Below are 18,035 nucleotides of genomic sequence, written 5' to 3' on the forward strand. Positions count from 1 at the left end.
CAATCGATTGTTTTGAGGTATTCATTCGATTGGAAAGTATAAACAATCGATTGGTTTAAACTTTTTACCATTCTACCTTACAACTTTCAATCGATTGTTTTGTGATATAGTGTAAACCAATCGATTGAGTTATCATTCAATCGATTGTTTTGAAAAACCAATCGATTGAATTTCAAGGAAACACGATTTGGAAGCCATGGACGAACGTAACGAGATCAAAGTTAATTTTTTAATTAATTGGAATTATTAGGATGAATGGAGGATATAATTGGTTGTTATTTTTGTTTTTGATTGTTAATAAATATAATAGATAATTGATAAAATAATAATTTATAAATAAAAAACTATTTTTATAATTAAATAAAATATATGGGGTTGATTTGTAATTAAAATTAGTTCAAAGACTACGTAGCAATTGATAAAAAAACTCCAAAAATATATTTTTTACTTGGATTACTAAGTGATCCAAAGGTTCCTCGACCACCGAATCCTGTGCCCTTTTGTTTTACGTTAAAATATTTTGTACTTTAATCTAGGGAGAAGGGGAAAGTTCAAAATGTGTGAATAAAATTAAAAAAAGTTTAGGAAAAAATTTTCAGGTGCTCCACTTACTTTATTGGAATTTCAATGTTCTATATACCATTAAGTTGCAAGTTAATTTTTTATCTTGTAGTTATTTATAAAAAAACAAAAATAACCCTTTAATCATAAAGGGAAAAAAAAACACAAAAAGGTAACACATAGCTTGAAGAAACTTGCACAGCTGCACAATAAAGTCGTGCAGAAATTTTATTTCTTTATTTATTAAAATTATATTGTTTATGAAGTCTCATAAAAAAAAAGAGAATTTTGTTTAGAAGATACTTAAAAATAAAATTATTTGCAACAGTTTGAGGTAAACGTATAAAAATAACAAATTTAATAAAAGAAATAACACTTTTTTATATTTTAAAAATTATATATATCATGTTATTTTATATTGATTAAATAATTATATATTTATTTTATATATTATTTTTTAATTTGAGAAGTTATGATTTATATAATTGGCACATTAATTTTAATTGAAAAAAAATTAAAATCATAAACTTTAATCTTATCTCATACATGACAAATTATTAAATTTAATATTTATGTATAACAAATTATTAAATTTAATATTTGCAAAAATGATAACATTATGTTGCTACAATTTACTTTTTCATTGCTCAAATAAAATTATTTAATTTGAGTAATTTATTTTTTATTTTTAAAGGTATAAATTGTAATTATTAATTATGATAAATGATATGCCTAATAAAGAAAATAATTAAAACTTATTTTACTTCTATTTTTTAAACATCAAAGTATTATTGATTTTTAAAAAAATCAAATAATTTAATTTTTTAGTAAACATTTTTCTTTTAAATGTATCTAAATATGTTTAAAATTTAATAAAAATACTTTATCACTTAAAAAAGTGTTTTTTCACAAAAAAAAAAATTTCTAATCCAAATAAATATTTTTTTGAGTAATGCTACACATCAAATCTTTTTATGCACTAAATCCAACTAAATTAAACAATAAGACTTGGAATAATACTAGCTAATTTTTATTATGTTAAACTAACTTGGTTAACAAAAAAACTTAAAATGTATAGCATTATTTTTTTTTTCTTTAGGTTATTCACTGTATTTAATGTTAATATTATTTCTCTTTAATAAATATAGATGAACTAAAAAGACAATTATATGTGTCTTACTTATAATGAATTTCTTAGTTCTTTCTTATATAATAATATTTAAATATAGCATGAACATATCGTTTTAAAAATATTTTTATAATATATTATTGAGATTTGTCTTTTACTATATTATTTTAAATAATAAAAACAAAGAGAAATAAAAGAAAAAAAAAGGTGATAAATGTTAAATATATCTCTATAATTAAAAATGATTTTTTTACCTTTTATTTTTTTCTCATTCTTTTTAAATTTTCTGTTTCTTTGCTTTTGTTTATCTACTTATTTATAATATTGTTAGTCGAAAAATATTTTTGACTAGGGTAAGCTAATTCAAAATTTCAAAAAGATGTTAGGATGAAAGCAAAGGTAAAAAAAGCGCACGTGCAGGCATTAATTGGGAATTACTCGACACGGATTTGACTTAGACACCTTATTAAATCGAGCAAGCATAGTCGAGCTAGTGAATGAGAAATTGAATAGTTGCTCAAATAGGGAATCGAACGGTTACATAAATGAAGAAGTTGAAGGTTTCTCTAAAGGAGGAGTTTATGGGTAACGTCTGTGGGTAAAAGAGCGGGAACAGTTACCTAAGAATCCGCATACAAGACAATATGGTGTAATTAAGGATCGGTTACAAACAATAGGTTATAAATATTAGTAAATTTTAGGGAATAGGGGGTTGGAACTTTTCTTCAGAAATACACTCAAGCACACTCACATCCCCAGCGAATTCCTGAGTCTGCGTTCGAGTTTAATTTTTGTAGGGTTCCTTCCATTGTCTTTAAACTTTACTTTTCTTGCCCAATTTATCTTTCAAGCAATGCTTAATTTCTTTGCCCAATTTACATCCTAGCACCTTTAATTTCTATGTCAAAAACCCTTTGATTCAGTCGAAGGCATTTTACTGCTTTGTTTCAATTCAATGCAAAACATTTCGATTTCAGTCAATTTACTTTTCGAATCTTTTCTTTTACACTTCTTTTATCTTTTTGGCACTTTTTCGATTTTATTTCTTGTTGTAATACTCGTCTAATTCAAGAACCTTTGATGCACTTATAGAACTGGTACCTGCAAAAGAGGAGTATGTTTCACTCCCAGGTCATTAGAATCGAACCACCATCGATTTGCTAAAAATCGACAAAACAAATTGACACGCCCGGTGGGACAGTTTTAAACTAAAGTGTGTCGAAAAACTTATCATGGTGTCATTTAGTGTATGCAATTAAGAAGTGGAAAGATTATTCACATGGCTGATGAAGCGTCAAATGTGAATGGTGGTTCGTCCACCAATGATAGCATACCAGTAACTGTGCAATCTTCGGACGTTACTTCACGTTCAGAAGGAGTGGTTCTAAGTGAAAGTATAGTGGTTACTAGTGTACAAACTCAAAATATTGGACGTAATATTCGTCCACGTGGTACTTTACCACCAATCCAGCCTCCAATAACTATTGGTTGGCCTCCTTATGGCCTTCCTCTCGGTTATACTCCCCGGTGAATAGTTTTGTTCCTCCTGTTCGTTTCGGGAGTGTAAATGGAGAAAGTAATTCTCAAAACCCACAATACTATTCTGAGTACTCACGTGATTATAATGTGGGATCTACTCAAATGCCTCAAATTCCATGGTGGTATTTCGACAGCATGTAGAGGAAAATCATCATGATTTAGTCAACTTGTTGACTCAACAAATGACCACAATTCTAAATCCCATGATGGTTGATCATGAATTGAAATTCGAACGTCTTGCGAGGTAAGTCGAATGAATTGCTCGAATCGTTGATTATGATGATGGTGAAAGGCATGATGTCAGGGAAACAACGAAGGATTCGAGAATATATTTCAAATGAAAACAATATTTTAAATAAAGAGAATCCTCAAATAATTCCCCGTGGTCAAAAAGCAGATGACGTTTTAGCCAGGTTACGTGCTAATTATGGTGGTGAATGTTATCAAGTCACAAGAATTGTGGAAAAAGTGCTCAATCGAGTTGGTTTGAATGTTGGTTTTATGAATCGACCCCATTTTGTGTCTGCTTTCCCTCAAGTAGTTCAAATGGTTGAAGTGCCAAGAGGGGTGAAAAATCCAAAGATAATCACAAAATTTATAGAAAAAGTTGGAGAATCAACCACTGAACATGTCGCTCGATATTTGGTCGAGATTGGGAATTTAGCCAATGATGAGAATTTGAAAATGAAGTTCTTTCCTTCTTCGTTGACGAAGAATGCGTTTACTTGGTTTTTGAATCTCAGGCCAAATTCGATAACGATATAGAATGAGTTGGAAACTGCTTTTCATGCTCAATTTTATCGAGGGGAATTGAATGTGGCAGTTACTGATCTAGTTGCTTTGAAATATGAGGATGGTGAAACCATTGATGATTATATGATACGTTTCAAAAATGCTAGAAGTATATGCTATTTGTCATTACCCGAGAGTGAAGTGGTGAAAATAACAGTTATGGGGTTAGGGTTTTATATGCGTCGAAAACTGCTTAATGTGCATATCCCTGATTTAGCCCATTTGGCTGAAAGGGTTTGTCAGGTTGAATTAATGAAGAAAGAAAATGAGAAATATAGGAATGAACAAAAGTTAAAGAGTAAACCTTTTACTCGAAAGAAGAAGGTTGCTTATGTGACCATGGAGTCCTCAGATGAGGAATTCGATCTCGAAGCAGAGGTTGATTTGGCCGAACTTAAGAAGGGTCCTCCATATGTTTGTTGCTTACTCAAAAAGTTTCCTAGTAAAGAAAGGTCGAATGATTCAAAATAAAGAGTGGAAAATAATATAGTTTTGATATTTCAAAATCTAATAAGATTTTCGATGTGTTGCTTAAAGATAAACAATTAATCCTGTCTGAGGATAAAACTTTACTTTCGGTGAAAGATTTAAAAGGGAAACCTTATTGTAAATTTCATCAAGCAACAGTCATTCGACTAACAGCTGTGTTCGTTTTAGGAATTTGATACAGGAAGCTATAATGGAAGGACGGTTGAAGTTCGATGATGGGAAGAAAGAGATGAAAGTGGATACCGATCCTTTTGATGCTGAAGCTAGTTTTGCTTAACCATATTTTGGAGTGAATATGGTTGGTATGTCTTATGACTTTGATGTGGCTCTGGATGATTTCGAGTCACAAGTTCGATCGGTATATCCTTGAGCAGGAGATGGCCTATTATATTTCTTAGTACAACAAAAAATAAAGATCGAGATGTATCTTTGTGTCCAAGATGTAATGCTGTATTTGATGCTGAAGCTGCAGCAATTTTTGAAAAGGAAAGGATGAAGAAGGAGTTAGCTCATAGAGAGGAGCAAGCTCGTCAAAGGCAACCTATTCGGCGTATAGAGGGGCAAAGTTCTAAGGCCCCTCAACAAAATGTTGTTGCCCCATTGAGCCGTTTTCAGGCCATAGGTGTCCAGTAGATTCGGAATTGTCAGGAATTCCAAAATCGAGATGCTCTTTATCGACGAAACCCACAGTAGGACATCGAGGACCTCCTCGAAACCAATATCCCTATAACCATGGTTGAGCAAGGGGATATCCAAGGGGTAGAGAAAGAAGGAATCTAAATCAGAACAAGAAGCCTCAATCAGACAAAAGCAAGGGGGCAACGCCTTCAGTGCATTCCCGAATAGTCTTTCCTTCTGATGGGGAGACATGCCCAAAGGAAATTCTTTCTCCTGCAAAGTTAGAGAAAGGTAAGGCAATAGCTCATTCTTCAGGAATTGATAAAGGAAAAGAGGCTGATTTGGATGAGGAGTATTTCGAAGAAGGAGATGATGAGATGGTTAGAACTATTTCAATTATTCCAACTGAGTATGTGGGTGAGTATGAAGGTGTTCCAGAAGAGGACTATGATAAGGATTCTGAAGAGGCTTTTTCCTTTATCCGATATGAAGACGAACCAGGATATTTCCTGAGGCCTACTGAGAAGCAAAAGTCTCATCTTTTCCCACTCCATATTACTACTACTTTGAGTGGGATTAAAGTAAATAATGTTTTGATTGATGGTGGAGCAGTAATTAGTCTCTTACCAGAAAGGATGCTGATAAAAGTTGGTAAGCATCCTGATGACTTGGTTCCCACCAATATTGCTGTAATAGACTTTAGTGGCTCTTCTACCCCTGCAAAGGGTCTGGTTACTTTGGGGGTCAAAGTAGGGTCATCTGAACGAAATGTTGTATTTGTGGTGGTGCCAACAAAAGCAAGTTACAATGCTTTCCTGGGTCAAGACTAGATTCACGGAGTTGGGGCTGTACCATCGACTGTGCATCAAAGTGTCATCCTTTGGACAGAGGATGACAAGCCTGAAGTTGTTAAGGCAGATTCAAATCTTTATGTTGAACAACTGCATGTCGATTTCAGGGTATATAGCTCGAAACTGAAGCCTTTGCATGTTGACAGGGCGTTGAATTCGTATAATTGTGAATGTTGTTATTTGTCTTCAGAAGGTTTAATAGTGAAATTACGTCATCGTTATTTGAACGTGACCTCGACTGGCTGGGATTGCTCGTCTTAAAGAATCTGAGGCATTATTCGATGGAGCATGTTCGAGATGTCTCTGATTACCTGGTAACTTTAAATAATTATTTAAGTCATTTCTCTTCTGTAGAAAATAAAAGTGGTTCCTCTGATGAAGTGGAATCATTTAGGGATGCAAGTTCTTTTCTTAGTTATAACAACTCGATGTCTTTGATCGAGTTTAGTCATGGTTTAAGTTTCTCTTCGTTATGTAATGCAAGTGACATTGTTAGTTCAACTACTGATTTAATAGCAGAAGTCCATTGTGTTAAAAATAAAGCTGTTGTTAATCCAGTAAAAGATCATGTCCGTTCTGTTTATAGTGAATCTGTTGATTTCTCTTTTGATTACATTTATGATTTGGAACCTTGGGGTTTTAAAAAACAGTCAGCAAAAGATGAAGATCATTTTAAAGGGTTTGAATCTCAAGATCCCTTACAAGAAATTAATTTAGGGTCTCTTGATGATGTTCGAATCACTTATATTTGTAAAGATCTGGTGGATCCTTTTTTATTTGAACTTTTCCATCTTTTACATGAATTTAAAGATTATTTTGCTTGTGATTATCATGAGATGCCTGGTTTCGATTGTTCTCTTGTAGAACATTGATTAGCGTTGAAATCAAATGATAGACCTGTGAAGCAAACTCTTTGTCATTTTTCTCAATAAATCAATCAAAAGATTAAGGAAGAAATAGAACGGTTAATTAAAGCAAAGTTTATTTGAACTGTACGTTATGTTGAACGGGTTTTGAATATTGTTCCTGTAATGAAGAAAAATGAAAATTTAAGAGTATGCATTGATTTTAGAGACTTGAATAATGCTACACCAAAAGATGAGTATTTTATGACAATCGTAGATATGTTAATCGATTCTACAGCAGAAAATGAAATTCTAAGTTTTATGGACGGTTATTTGGGATATAACCAAATCTTCATTACTGAAAATGATGTGTCCAAAACTGCCTTTCATTGTCCTGGGGCATTAGGCACTTATGAATGGGTAGTTATGCCTTTTGGTTTGAAAAATGCTGGCGCAACTTACCAGCGAGCAATGAATGCTATATTTCATGAGTACATTGGGAAATTTATGGAGGTGTATATCGATGACGTTATGGTAAAATCGATTTCGGTAAATCAACACATTGATCATTTAAGAAAAGCATTTGTCACCATGAGGAAGAAAGGATCAAAGATTAATCCTTTAAAATGTGCCTTTGGTGTATCGGCTGGGAATTTTCTAGGTTTTGTTGTTCATAAAAAAGGAATTGCAATCGATAAGAGTAAGGATGATGCAATATTAGCATTGTCTTCGCCTAAATCGAAAAAAGAAGTGCAATCTTTTATGGGAAAAGTAAATTATCTTTGAAGGTTTATTTCGAATCTTTCTGATCAAACTCGAGTGTTTGCATCTTTAGTGAAACTAAAGAATGATTTACAGTTCGAATGGACAAATGAGCACCAACAGGCATTCGACTCCATAAAGGCTTACTTATCTAAGGCTCCGATTATGGCAAATATTCGCCCACATGAGCCTTTAAAATTGTATATTGCAACATCTGCAAACATAATTGGGTGTATGCTAGCCCAGGATGATGAGCATGGGCATGAACGGGTAGTTTATTACCTTAGTCGAGTTCTGACTGATATTGAAACAAGGTATTCCCCGATAGAGAAATTGTGTTTGTCTTTGTACTATACTTGTATGAAATTAAAGTGCTATATGGTTGCTAAATCGGTAAAAGTTGTAGCACAAACTGATCTTGTTAAATATATGTTGAGTTTTCTGATGTTACGAGGATGGTTAGGGAAATGGATGCTAGCATTGACAGAATTTGATTTACAATATGTCCTGGCCAAGGCTGTGAAAGGTTAGGTCATTGCAGATTTTCTCGTTGATAATTCGAATAATCTGAATGACCAAGAGGCAAATGTACTCGACATTAAAGTCGATTATTGGAAGTTATATTTTGATGGATCAAAGCACAAAGATGGTGCAGGGGTCGGAATTCTTATTATCTCGCCAGAAGGGATTCCATCAGAGTTCTTGTTCGAGCTTGAATATCCTTGCTCGAATAATATGGCAGAGTATGAAACTTTAATTTTGGGTCTTGAAATATTGATCGATAAAGGGACTTTGGAAGTCCAAATCCTAAGAGACTCTCAGTTAGTCCTAAAGCAGTTATCAAAGGAGTTTAAATGCAATAATGAGAAGTTGCAAAAATATTTATCAACGACTTGGGAGTTGTTAGCTTCTTTTCAAAAAGTTTCTTTGGTTCATATACCAAGAATTCATAATGAGATAGCTAATAAGTTAGCCCAAATTGCTTCGAGATATAGAATCGGTCCATAAACTTTAAGAAAATTAGCTAGTATCCATCAAATTTTAGTGCCTGCAGATGAAAGGGAGGCTTTATGTATAGGCGAGTGGGAGGATAATGATTGGAGAAATCCTATTGCTGAGTATTTCAAGAATCCCAATATCCCAGTTGATAAAAAGGTAAAATTGCGAGCAATAAATTTTGTTTTGATGGCTGATGAATTGTATAAGAAGGGAATCGATGGAAGTTTGTCGAGATGTCTAAGTCAAGGTGATAAAGACATTGCTTTGGGCGAAGTCCATAAAGGGATATGTGGTGCTCATCAAGCTGGGAAGAAGATGAAATGGGTGTTATATCGCAATCATGTGTACTGGCCAACTATGATCAAAGATTGTATCTAATATGCAAAGGCGTGTTAAGAGTGTCAAAAGCATGGTTCGATACAACAGATCCCAGCATCTGGGTTGCATTCAATTATAAAGCCATGGCCTTTTAGAGGTTGGGTTTTGGATCTGATTAGATTGATTCACCCTCCTTCATCGAAATATCATAAATTTATTTTGGTTGTAATTGATTATTTTACAAAGTGGGTTGAAGCAGTTCCTCTAATAGAAGTTAGTCAAAATGAAATAATAGATTTTATTGAGGAACATATAATCCATCGATTTGGAATTCCTCAAACATTGAGAACTAATCAAAGGACTATGTTTACTGGTCAGCGAATTAAAAATTTTGCAGCTTCGAGGAATATTAATATGGTTACTTCAACCCCCTATTATGCACAGGCTAATGGACAAGTTGAGCAGCAAATAAAATTATGATAAGTTTGATTAAAAAAAATCAAAAATAGACCTTGAACTTGGCATGAAACGATAAGTCAAGTACTATGGACTTATCGAAATTCACCAAGAAGGTCGACTGATACGTCGCCTTATAAATTAGTCTATAGCCATGATGCTGTCCTTCCATTGGAAATCAATCTGAATACTTTGAGAGTGTCAAAACAAAATGATTTGTCAGTCGATGATTATTGGAATGTAATGTTCGATGAGTTGAATGAATTAGATTCAGAGCGAGTATTGGCACTTGAAAATATGATTCGACAAAAAGAAAGTGTTGCTCGAAATTACAATCGTCGAATAAAGGAGAAATACTTCAGTATAGGTGAATTGGTTTTGAAAGTTATTTTGCCAATGGAAAAGAAATTGAAAGTTCTTGGCAAATGGTCCCATACTTGGGAAGGCCCTTTCCAAGTGATAGGATTATATTCTGGAAATGCATATCGAATCAGAAAATATAATCAATTCGACTAATGGAAAGTATTTAAAGCAATATCATTGTTTGCTGACTTAAAATTAAAAATGCATAAGTTCGAGAACAAAGAAAACTATTACAAGTACTGAAGTCTAAGGTGGAGAAATATAAGGTGCCATAAGTTTTGCTAAGTCTGAACGGAGTTTTACCCTTTCATTGTCCAGAACTGAAAGTGCCTTAGCATGCTTGAATTTTTCATATTGGACCTTGTCAAGTTGTTTCTCACATTCTTCTTGTTTGGTGTCAATAGAAACGGTTTCTTGAATAAGTTGTTGTTGCTCTTGCTGGGCAGTGGCTAGAGGTGTAGCTATATCAGCTTTTCTTTTCTAAATTTTGGCAAGTTTTTTATTAATCTGAGCCAATTCTGCTTCGAGTTTTCTCTCTTCATTATCATAGTGATCTTGAATGAAAATAGCTTGAGAGATCTTTAAATCAAATTCTTCACGAGAAGCTTTGATTGGTTGAAGGGCCGCAGTATAGCTTTCTGCCTCAGTTTTGAGTTTAACTTCTTCATTTGTGATTTCTTGAAGTTTTTCCTGGGTAGTTACATTTCTGTTGGCAATTTATTTGAATTGATGAATTATGGCATAGTATGGGGATGAAGCCTGGAGTTCGAAAGGTGAACTCAGAAGATCGGACAAAAGCTTGTTCAGGGCTGCATCATTGGTCCATTCGATGGGTGAATGGTCCAGAAGTTTGAGAAGTGATAGAAGTTGTTCTCGAGCATTAAGAGTCAGCTCGGATGAAGGACTAGATGTAGAAAGTTCAAGGAGTACAGGGGTAGGAATAGGCACTTGGTCTTTTTGAATAGCTTGATTTAGAATGGTGACTAGGTTAACCAAGGTGATATTTACAGACCCCGTGGAAATACCCAGATTTCCATAACCTTGACCATGGGGAGTTTGAAGTTCAGCTTGTTGAGGAGGACTGGAGGTTCTTTGAGGAGAAAGAAAGGTTTTCAGAACTCTAGATGGAGAATCTGAAGCAGTAGTTTCAGCGACTCGAGAAGGGGAGTCAGAATCAGGAGCCACTTGATATTCAGAAGAAAGTGTAGCCTGATTGGTTGGAGAGGCATGTCCAAGGATCAAAGTTTGTGTTGGAGAGTGATGGGTGTGCTCCTTTATTAAGTCGACTACCTGTGTCCCAATCGAAATTGGAAAATCGACTTGGAGAGGCTGAACAGGATCTGTGACTTGGATTGATGAATGAGATGTAGTTTGTCCTAGGTCTTGTGGTTGTTGTTGTTGAGGCTGATCTGATGCCAAAGATGAGGTGATTGATTGTGCAGCAGTCACAGGCTAAAATGAAAGGTACATCACTAGAAGTCGAGATTTATTTTAACTCAATTGAAATATATGTAGAAATGATATAATATTACCAGAATGGGTCTTTTCCTTCGAACTAGCTGAGAGGCTGAATCTGAGTCAATCGTATCCTCTGACTGTGAGGATGCAACATGAATATTCCGAATAGATGGCTCACTTTCATCAGAGCTCTCACTCGACGGTTGCAACTGTAACTAAAGAGAAGTTGACATTAAAAGAAGTTACGAGTGAATGTGATTATCGAAGAATTCCAGTTAAAGAATAATCATATGAATATAGTTACCTTCCTAGAAGTTTTCGAAGGTGTCCGTCGACTTTTTCTTAATGGTTGGCGTGAAGAAGTTATGGTTTCAGCTTTTCTTTTTTGAGTCCTCCTTGGAGAACCCTCAGCAGCAGGGATCGTTTGAACAGCAGAACGCTTGATCTCCTCTAGAGTACGATTGTACCTAGAGCAGTAAGTAGTCCACCAATCGAAGCAAGATTCTGTGATGTATGAACTTCGATCGTAAACCAAGAAATTATAGCCCTCTTTTTGTTTTTGATTTTTTAAGAAGGAAAGATCAAGTTCTTTCTGAGAAGTCAAAGTGATATGGCAAAGCAGTTTACTGTTTCGGGGAAGTGGAGTTGGGATAGCTTGTGAAAATCCAAGTTGCCTGGCTGTGTAATGAGGGGCATACAGAATTACTTTGAAATGTTCTTTTTTGTGTTGAGGTAACCCTGTAGGAATCGCTTGTACGGCCAGTAAAATTGCCCAATTCCTGTTAGCAAGCTCATTTTCTTCAGCATCGTTGGGGAAGAGGAGGCGTTCGAGCCAAGTAGGACCGCAATTTTAACGCAAAAAGGGGGTGAAATTGAGATCCTCATTGTGAAAGTCTTTGCAAGAATGGAGAAGAGAAAATACAGCCCAAAATGGGTCTTCGTCCGATTCTGCTTCTGAAAAATTTGGCTTAAAATTGGCCAATCGAAAATCTTCAATGTGCTGTTTGTCCGTAGCACCACCTCCAGGTGTAATCATGTATTTTTCGAAAATGGCATTAAGTCATAGTTGAAGAAGCCAAAGAGAGCCACCTGTACTGATCAAATAGTTGTTTCGAAGACAGTTGACAGATTGGTCAAGTTCTTTGAAGATATGCCCTAGAAGAAGCTTGGCCAAATTAAGATTGTTTCCTTCATGAAGCAGAGCAGCAAGAGGAAGAAAAAGCTTTGACATTTGGACACTTCGAGAGCAGAAGACGACTGCATTTAGCCAATAGAACAGAAAGACTACATGCTCATCATCTGTGATAATAGTGTTCTCTGCACCCATGTGATGAGCAATGAAGTCACTATAAGAAGTTGTGGGGGCAATGTTGTACTGTTGTCTGGGCTGCATATCAGAGGTGAAGTCTGGAGGACTAATCGGGAGTCCTGTAATAGCAGCCACATCTAGCAGTGACATACCAATCATTCCATAAGGAATGTGGAAATTATTGGTAGTCCTATTCCAGAAAAAGGTCACGGCTCCGATCATCCAAAGGAGCGTCGAAGGAGAAAAGTGAGAAAGTCTCAAAAGATCCTGAATCCCCAGAGCCCTCAAGCGGCGCTCTTCGATGGGAGCAAGACGTTCATACCAGGCTGTGAAGTCAGTTCCTCGAGGAGTGATTTTGGGATTATTCTGAAAGGATTTTTTGTTAGTGAAGAAGGAGATATCAAGGTCTTGATTGATCAACAAGTCTTCCCCTTGAGTACTGGGGAAGAAAGGTAGTTTTTTGTTTGCCCTTTCCAAATTCTCGATGGGACCAATGAAATAATAGATGTATTCACCCACAGTAAAAGGAATAAGGATTCTGGGGTCGTTGATTTGAAGTTGTGGGTCACCGATAACTTCGTCATTGACTTGATTTAAAATATGGATAGCTGGTGGGGCTGGTGGTTGTACCATGGGGTCTTTGCCTTTGTCTTGGGTAGCGGCATGAGATGAGAAAGCAGCCATTGCAGAGTAAAGAAGAATGAAGTTTGAAGAGTAAAAGTTGCACAAGAAGGATGAATGCAAGAGAAATGTAGGAAACAAGGGCTCGAGAAAGTTGAATAAAGATGGAAGTGTCGAATTTAAAGGGAGTTTCATTGTAGCCATTATTTCAGAGGAAATTCAAAGAGAAAAGAGGTAACTTTGCGAAGAAGGCAAAGTGGTGGAGAGAGAGAGCGCAAGTCATGGGAAATGTGTCAAACGGGTCAGAATTAATGGAGAAGGTAAATGATAATTATGGTCAGTTAAAGTGATCGAAAACTGGATTAGGATTAAGTGTTTCATCTTCCAAGGAGTGACTTCGAAAGTAAACACATTAATCCTAGGGTTCAATTTGTTAGTCGAGAAATCTTTTCGACTAGGGTAAGCTAATTCAAAATTTTGAAAAGATGTTAGGATGGAAGTAGAGGTAAAAAAGGCGCACGTACGAGCATTAATTGGGAATTACTCGACACGGACTCGATTTAGACACCTTATTAAATCGAGCAAGCATAGTCGAGCAAGTGAATGAGAAATCGAATAATTGTTCGAATAGGGAATCGAACAGTTACATAAATGAAGAAGTTGAAGGTTTTCTCTAAAGGAGGAGTTAATGGGTAACGTCTGTGGGCAAAAGAGCGGGAACAGTTACCTAAGAATCTGCATACAAGACAATGTGGTGTAATTAAGGATCGGTTACAAACAATAGGTTATAAATATTAGTAAATTTTAGGGAATAGGGGTTGGAACTTTTCTTCAGAAATACACTCAAGCACACTCACATCCCCAGCGAATTTCTGAGTCTGCATTCGAGTTTAATTTCTGTAGGGTCCAAGAATTCGAGAAAGGATGATTTTAAAGTGTTTTTGAACGTTGATGATGATTTTAATAACGAAAAAAGGTCGGGAACGATTTTGATTTTGACCCTAGACTTTAGGGACAAAAACAATACTTAACGCAAAATAAAACTAAATATTATTTTCTTGAAAACTAACACATAATATAAGTAAAAAATATTGCACATATATCTTAATAGTGAAGTTGACATATTGTTTTCCATTCAATATTTTTTTCGTCCATCTTTAATTTACTAATATTAAGATCCGTTTTGTTTTGTTTACTTTTCTTAATTATCATAAGGTATGAAAAAAAAAATTAATAATAATACTTATTAAAATCTAAACTAAAAGATGATTACACTAAATAGATTCTAAAAAATCACAACAAAAAAGTTCATATCTGCCCATTATTTCTTTGATAAGAATTATCATTATTTTTTAAAATGTTAAACTAAATTTTATCATAAAACAAAATGGAAGAAAAGACTTAAAAAAAAATTAATTTAGCACAATTATGATTCTAAAATTTTTTATTTAATCAATTATAAGTAGCATAATTAGTTATCTTTAACTTACAAGTGTAAGCAATTATTAGTTAATATAATTTAACAAAAATATATTTAATATTAATTTTAAATTTTGTTATTAAATGATTTTTTATATTAAAAAATTAATTCATTATAACTTTACAAAATTTACGAGTCCATAATTTTAGTTTTTTTTTTTTTTTTTATAATTTGACTACATATGTCTTTCACCTAAAGATGTTAATTAATGACTTAATATTTTAATTTTTTTAATAAATAATTTTCACCTATAATGTTAATGACGCACAAAATTTATTATTTTTTTATGAACTACTTATTACTTATCTATTGTCAATTTCTAAGTCATTTCTTGACGAGTCCTACCCATAAAACTATCTATACTAGTATCCTATATCATAATTTAATTAACAAGAACGATGAGATTAGTTTTTTTTCTTAAAGTTTATCATTAATTAATTAATTAAAAAATTTTAATAAATTATTTCTTTAGTTAACGAATATCAGATAAAATTAATTTATTGTGAAATTCTATATTATCCTTAAAATTTTAGCAGAATAAATTTATTGATAAAATTAAAATATAAGTAATATTGTTCTTGCACAAATTTTTATTAATATTATTATAATGGTACTTACTTGAGCAATTAAATTTAACTTATACTAATATTAAAATCGTCTTTTTACCCTTTTTTTTTTAATTTTTTTCTCTTTTTTTAAATAACTTAATAAAAATAGATTAATATTTAAAATTTTGAAAAATAATACGCATTTAGTAAAATAACATGTTTCCAATATAATGGAAAAAAATTGGATTAATAAGTAATTACTATATATGTACAAGAGAAACAAAACTAAATTATAAAATAGTATTATCTCATATAATAATAATAATATTCCTGTAAAATAAGTAGACAAATAAAGTACATTGTGAAGTCACCAAAAAAAAATACATTGTGTCAAAGGAAGCCATCTGTTTTGGAGAAACAAAAAGGAGGGAAAAAAATAATAGAGAGATAAAATGATCAATAAAAATTGGTTAAAAAAAAAAGAAAAGTAAAAGTGTATCAAAAGAAAACAACACAACACAAATGCAAGACAATAATTTTTTCATTTTTTCTGTAGATTAAGAAAATAACTTATCTTTTTTTACGGTGCTCTCCAAAATATCAAAATCACTTAATGTATTTCTATTCAATCTTATCCTTTTAATTATTTTATTATATATCTTAATGCTAAAAAGGAATAGAATATCAATGTACCAAGAAAATACTGTGCTACAGTGAAAACCTTTCAAAAGTTGATTCATGCATTGACTTGTTGAAATAAGAAGATCAAAATTTATTATTTTTTAATTATTAGTTAGTTATTAATATTTAAATATATAAAATAAATATATTATTAAATTAGTAAATTAAAAAATCAGATTAATAGAATATTTAAAAATTCTTTAAAATTTAATTTCTATATAAATTGAATTCAATTTTAGTGTTTGAAATAAAAATAATTAAATTAGTTTAGATGAAATTTAATTTAATTTCATTGTTTTCTCTCAAAATCAATTCCAATCCAAATAGGTCCAATATAGAATTCTATTCCATTAGAGTTTTACTTAAAACTTAAAATTCTAAAATATCCTTAAAATCTGTTAGAGAATATATAGAATCAATTTAGATCAATTAGTATCGTTCATATTTATATAGAATATCTGTATATTAATTATAGAATTGTATGCATTTATTGTTTTGATTATTCTAACTCTTATATATACCCCTATATATTATTCATTTTTCATAGACCGAATAATATACTCTTCAGATAACTCTCTTGTTTCTAATATGGTATCAAGAGCATAAGTTCTTTTTTTTTTCCATGAAAATTCGTTCATAGTTCCTTTATTTTTCTCTTTCGTCAGTGCCTTTTTGCCCTCATTTTTTGATCTTTTCCTGACGCTTTGGTTCGTCACCGCCGCCACTATCGTGTTCGTCTCTTCGTCAAGATTCCAATGCCGCTAGACTTGTCGTCTGCCGGCACTGGACGTGCCCTCACGCACCACCTTAAGATCGATGTCCACTTTAAGTTCTCCTCTCTCCAGACGCCCCTACCGCTGTCGAGCCACGTGTTGAACCCAACAAGCACACGGACCCGCTCCAACCCTCGTCTAACCCGACCCGGTATGCCGCTCCGACTCGCGTGCCAGCTTTCTGTCTGTGTCAGCGCCTGCGCGTCTGCTTCCTCTTGTCACGCGTTGCCATGTGTCCTACCCTGCTGACATGGCATCTGACGTAGCAGCTGATATGGTAGATAGTGAGACCTTTCCTAAGATTTTTTTATGAGCTCTTTTTTATTTGGCTGTCTGTTTTCTTGTTTTTGGCCCCGGATTTGCAGTCTTCTCTCCTCTCTTTGTTCCTTGTATCTACTATTATAGAAAACTCAACTGTGTCTACTTCTGCTATTGCTGCTACTACTGAATCTGCCACTTCTGCTCCTCTCAACCATTCTTCTGTCTCTCTATCTGATATTGCATCTTTTTTTAAGCATCTTCTTTCCTTTTACAGTCCTGCTGCTTTTTCGACTCCTCCAGATAATTCTAAATTGTATTTTGACTTTGGTTGCTTTAATCACATGTCTCATTTTTCTCATTTTTTTCATCTTTGTCTACCACTACAAATTCACCTTTTGTCAATACTGCTAATGGTTCCCTCTTGCACATGATACACAAGGGTTCTATTTCTGAGTCAACTCTTAATCTCCTTGATATTTATTATATTCCCAAATTGAACATTAATCTTATTTCTGTTAGTCAAATTGTTGATCTCGGTTTTGATGTTAATTTCTCCATTTCTGGGTGTCGTGTACAGGATTGTTAGACAGGACAAATCATCGGGACTGGACGTAAGGTCAGAAGGTTGTTTGAACTCGAGAATCTTCATATTCCTCCTGTGCCAAATCTCTGCGCTGCTTCTTCTCCATCTACCCTTCAATTGTGGCATCACCATCTTGCCCACAGCTCCTTGAAAAAATTGCGTCCTCTTGTGTGAGAGTGTTTTGGGTCAGGTTAATAATTAGTCATTTGATTGAATTTCTTGTCAAACTGCCAAACAACCTACTTTATCTTTTCATAATAATTCATCTCTTGCTTGCTTCCGTTTGATCTTATCCACTCTGATGTTTGGGGCTCCGCTCCTACCGCTTCTATGGGAGGAGCTCAATACTTTGTCGTTTTCATTGATCATTATTCACGATTTACTTAGGTTTATTTGATGACTAATCCGTCTAATCGCCATAAGCTACCTCAAATTTATATTAACTTTGCCTCTATGATTAAAACTCAGGTTTCCAAGGACATAAAGGTTTTACGACGCGATAATACTATGGAATATCGTGATTCCAAACTTTTAACTTTTCTCTGAGAACAGGGTACTTTGTCTGAGTTTTTTTTGTCCTGGTACGTCTCAACAAAATG

General features: G+C 33.7%; 1 protein-coding gene across 1 annotated transcript; it reads left to right on the forward strand.

Annotated features, from left to right (window-relative positions):
* Positions 1 to 6,019: 6,019 nt before the first annotated feature.
* LOC112721895 (uncharacterized) lies at positions 6,020 to 9,875 on the forward strand. The gene is made up of 7 exons (XM_025772916.1): positions 6,020 to 6,087; positions 6,170 to 6,293; positions 7,017 to 7,595; positions 7,683 to 7,856; positions 7,959 to 8,112; positions 8,632 to 8,955; positions 9,583 to 9,875. Exons 1-7 carry the CDS (start codon positions 6,020 to 6,022, stop codon positions 9,873 to 9,875), a joined length of 1,716 nt encoding a protein of 571 aa, XP_025628701.1.
* The last annotated feature ends 8,160 nt before the right edge of the window (positions 9,876 to 18,035 follow it).

Source organism: Arachis hypogaea, chromosome 11 (assembly GCF_003086295.3).
Source record: "Arachis hypogaea cultivar Tifrunner chromosome 11, arahy.Tifrunner.gnm2.J5K5, whole genome shotgun sequence".
NCBI classification, from domain to species: domain Eukaryota; kingdom Viridiplantae; phylum Streptophyta; class Magnoliopsida; order Fabales; family Fabaceae; genus Arachis; species Arachis hypogaea.

Coding starts and splice junctions, on each gene's coding strand:
- LOC112721895 (XM_025772916.1), top strand. CDS start 6,020: ATGACAAGCCTGAAGTTGTTAAGGCAGATTCAAATCTTTATGTTGAAC. Junction 8,113..8,631: donor CCTGGCCAAGGCTGTGAAAG/GTTAGGTCATTG, acceptor ATCAAATTTTAG/TGCCTGCAGATGAAAGGGAG. Junction 8,956..9,582: donor GCCAACTATGATCAAAGATT/GTATCTAATATG, acceptor ATGATTTGTCAG/TCGATGATTATTGGAATGTA.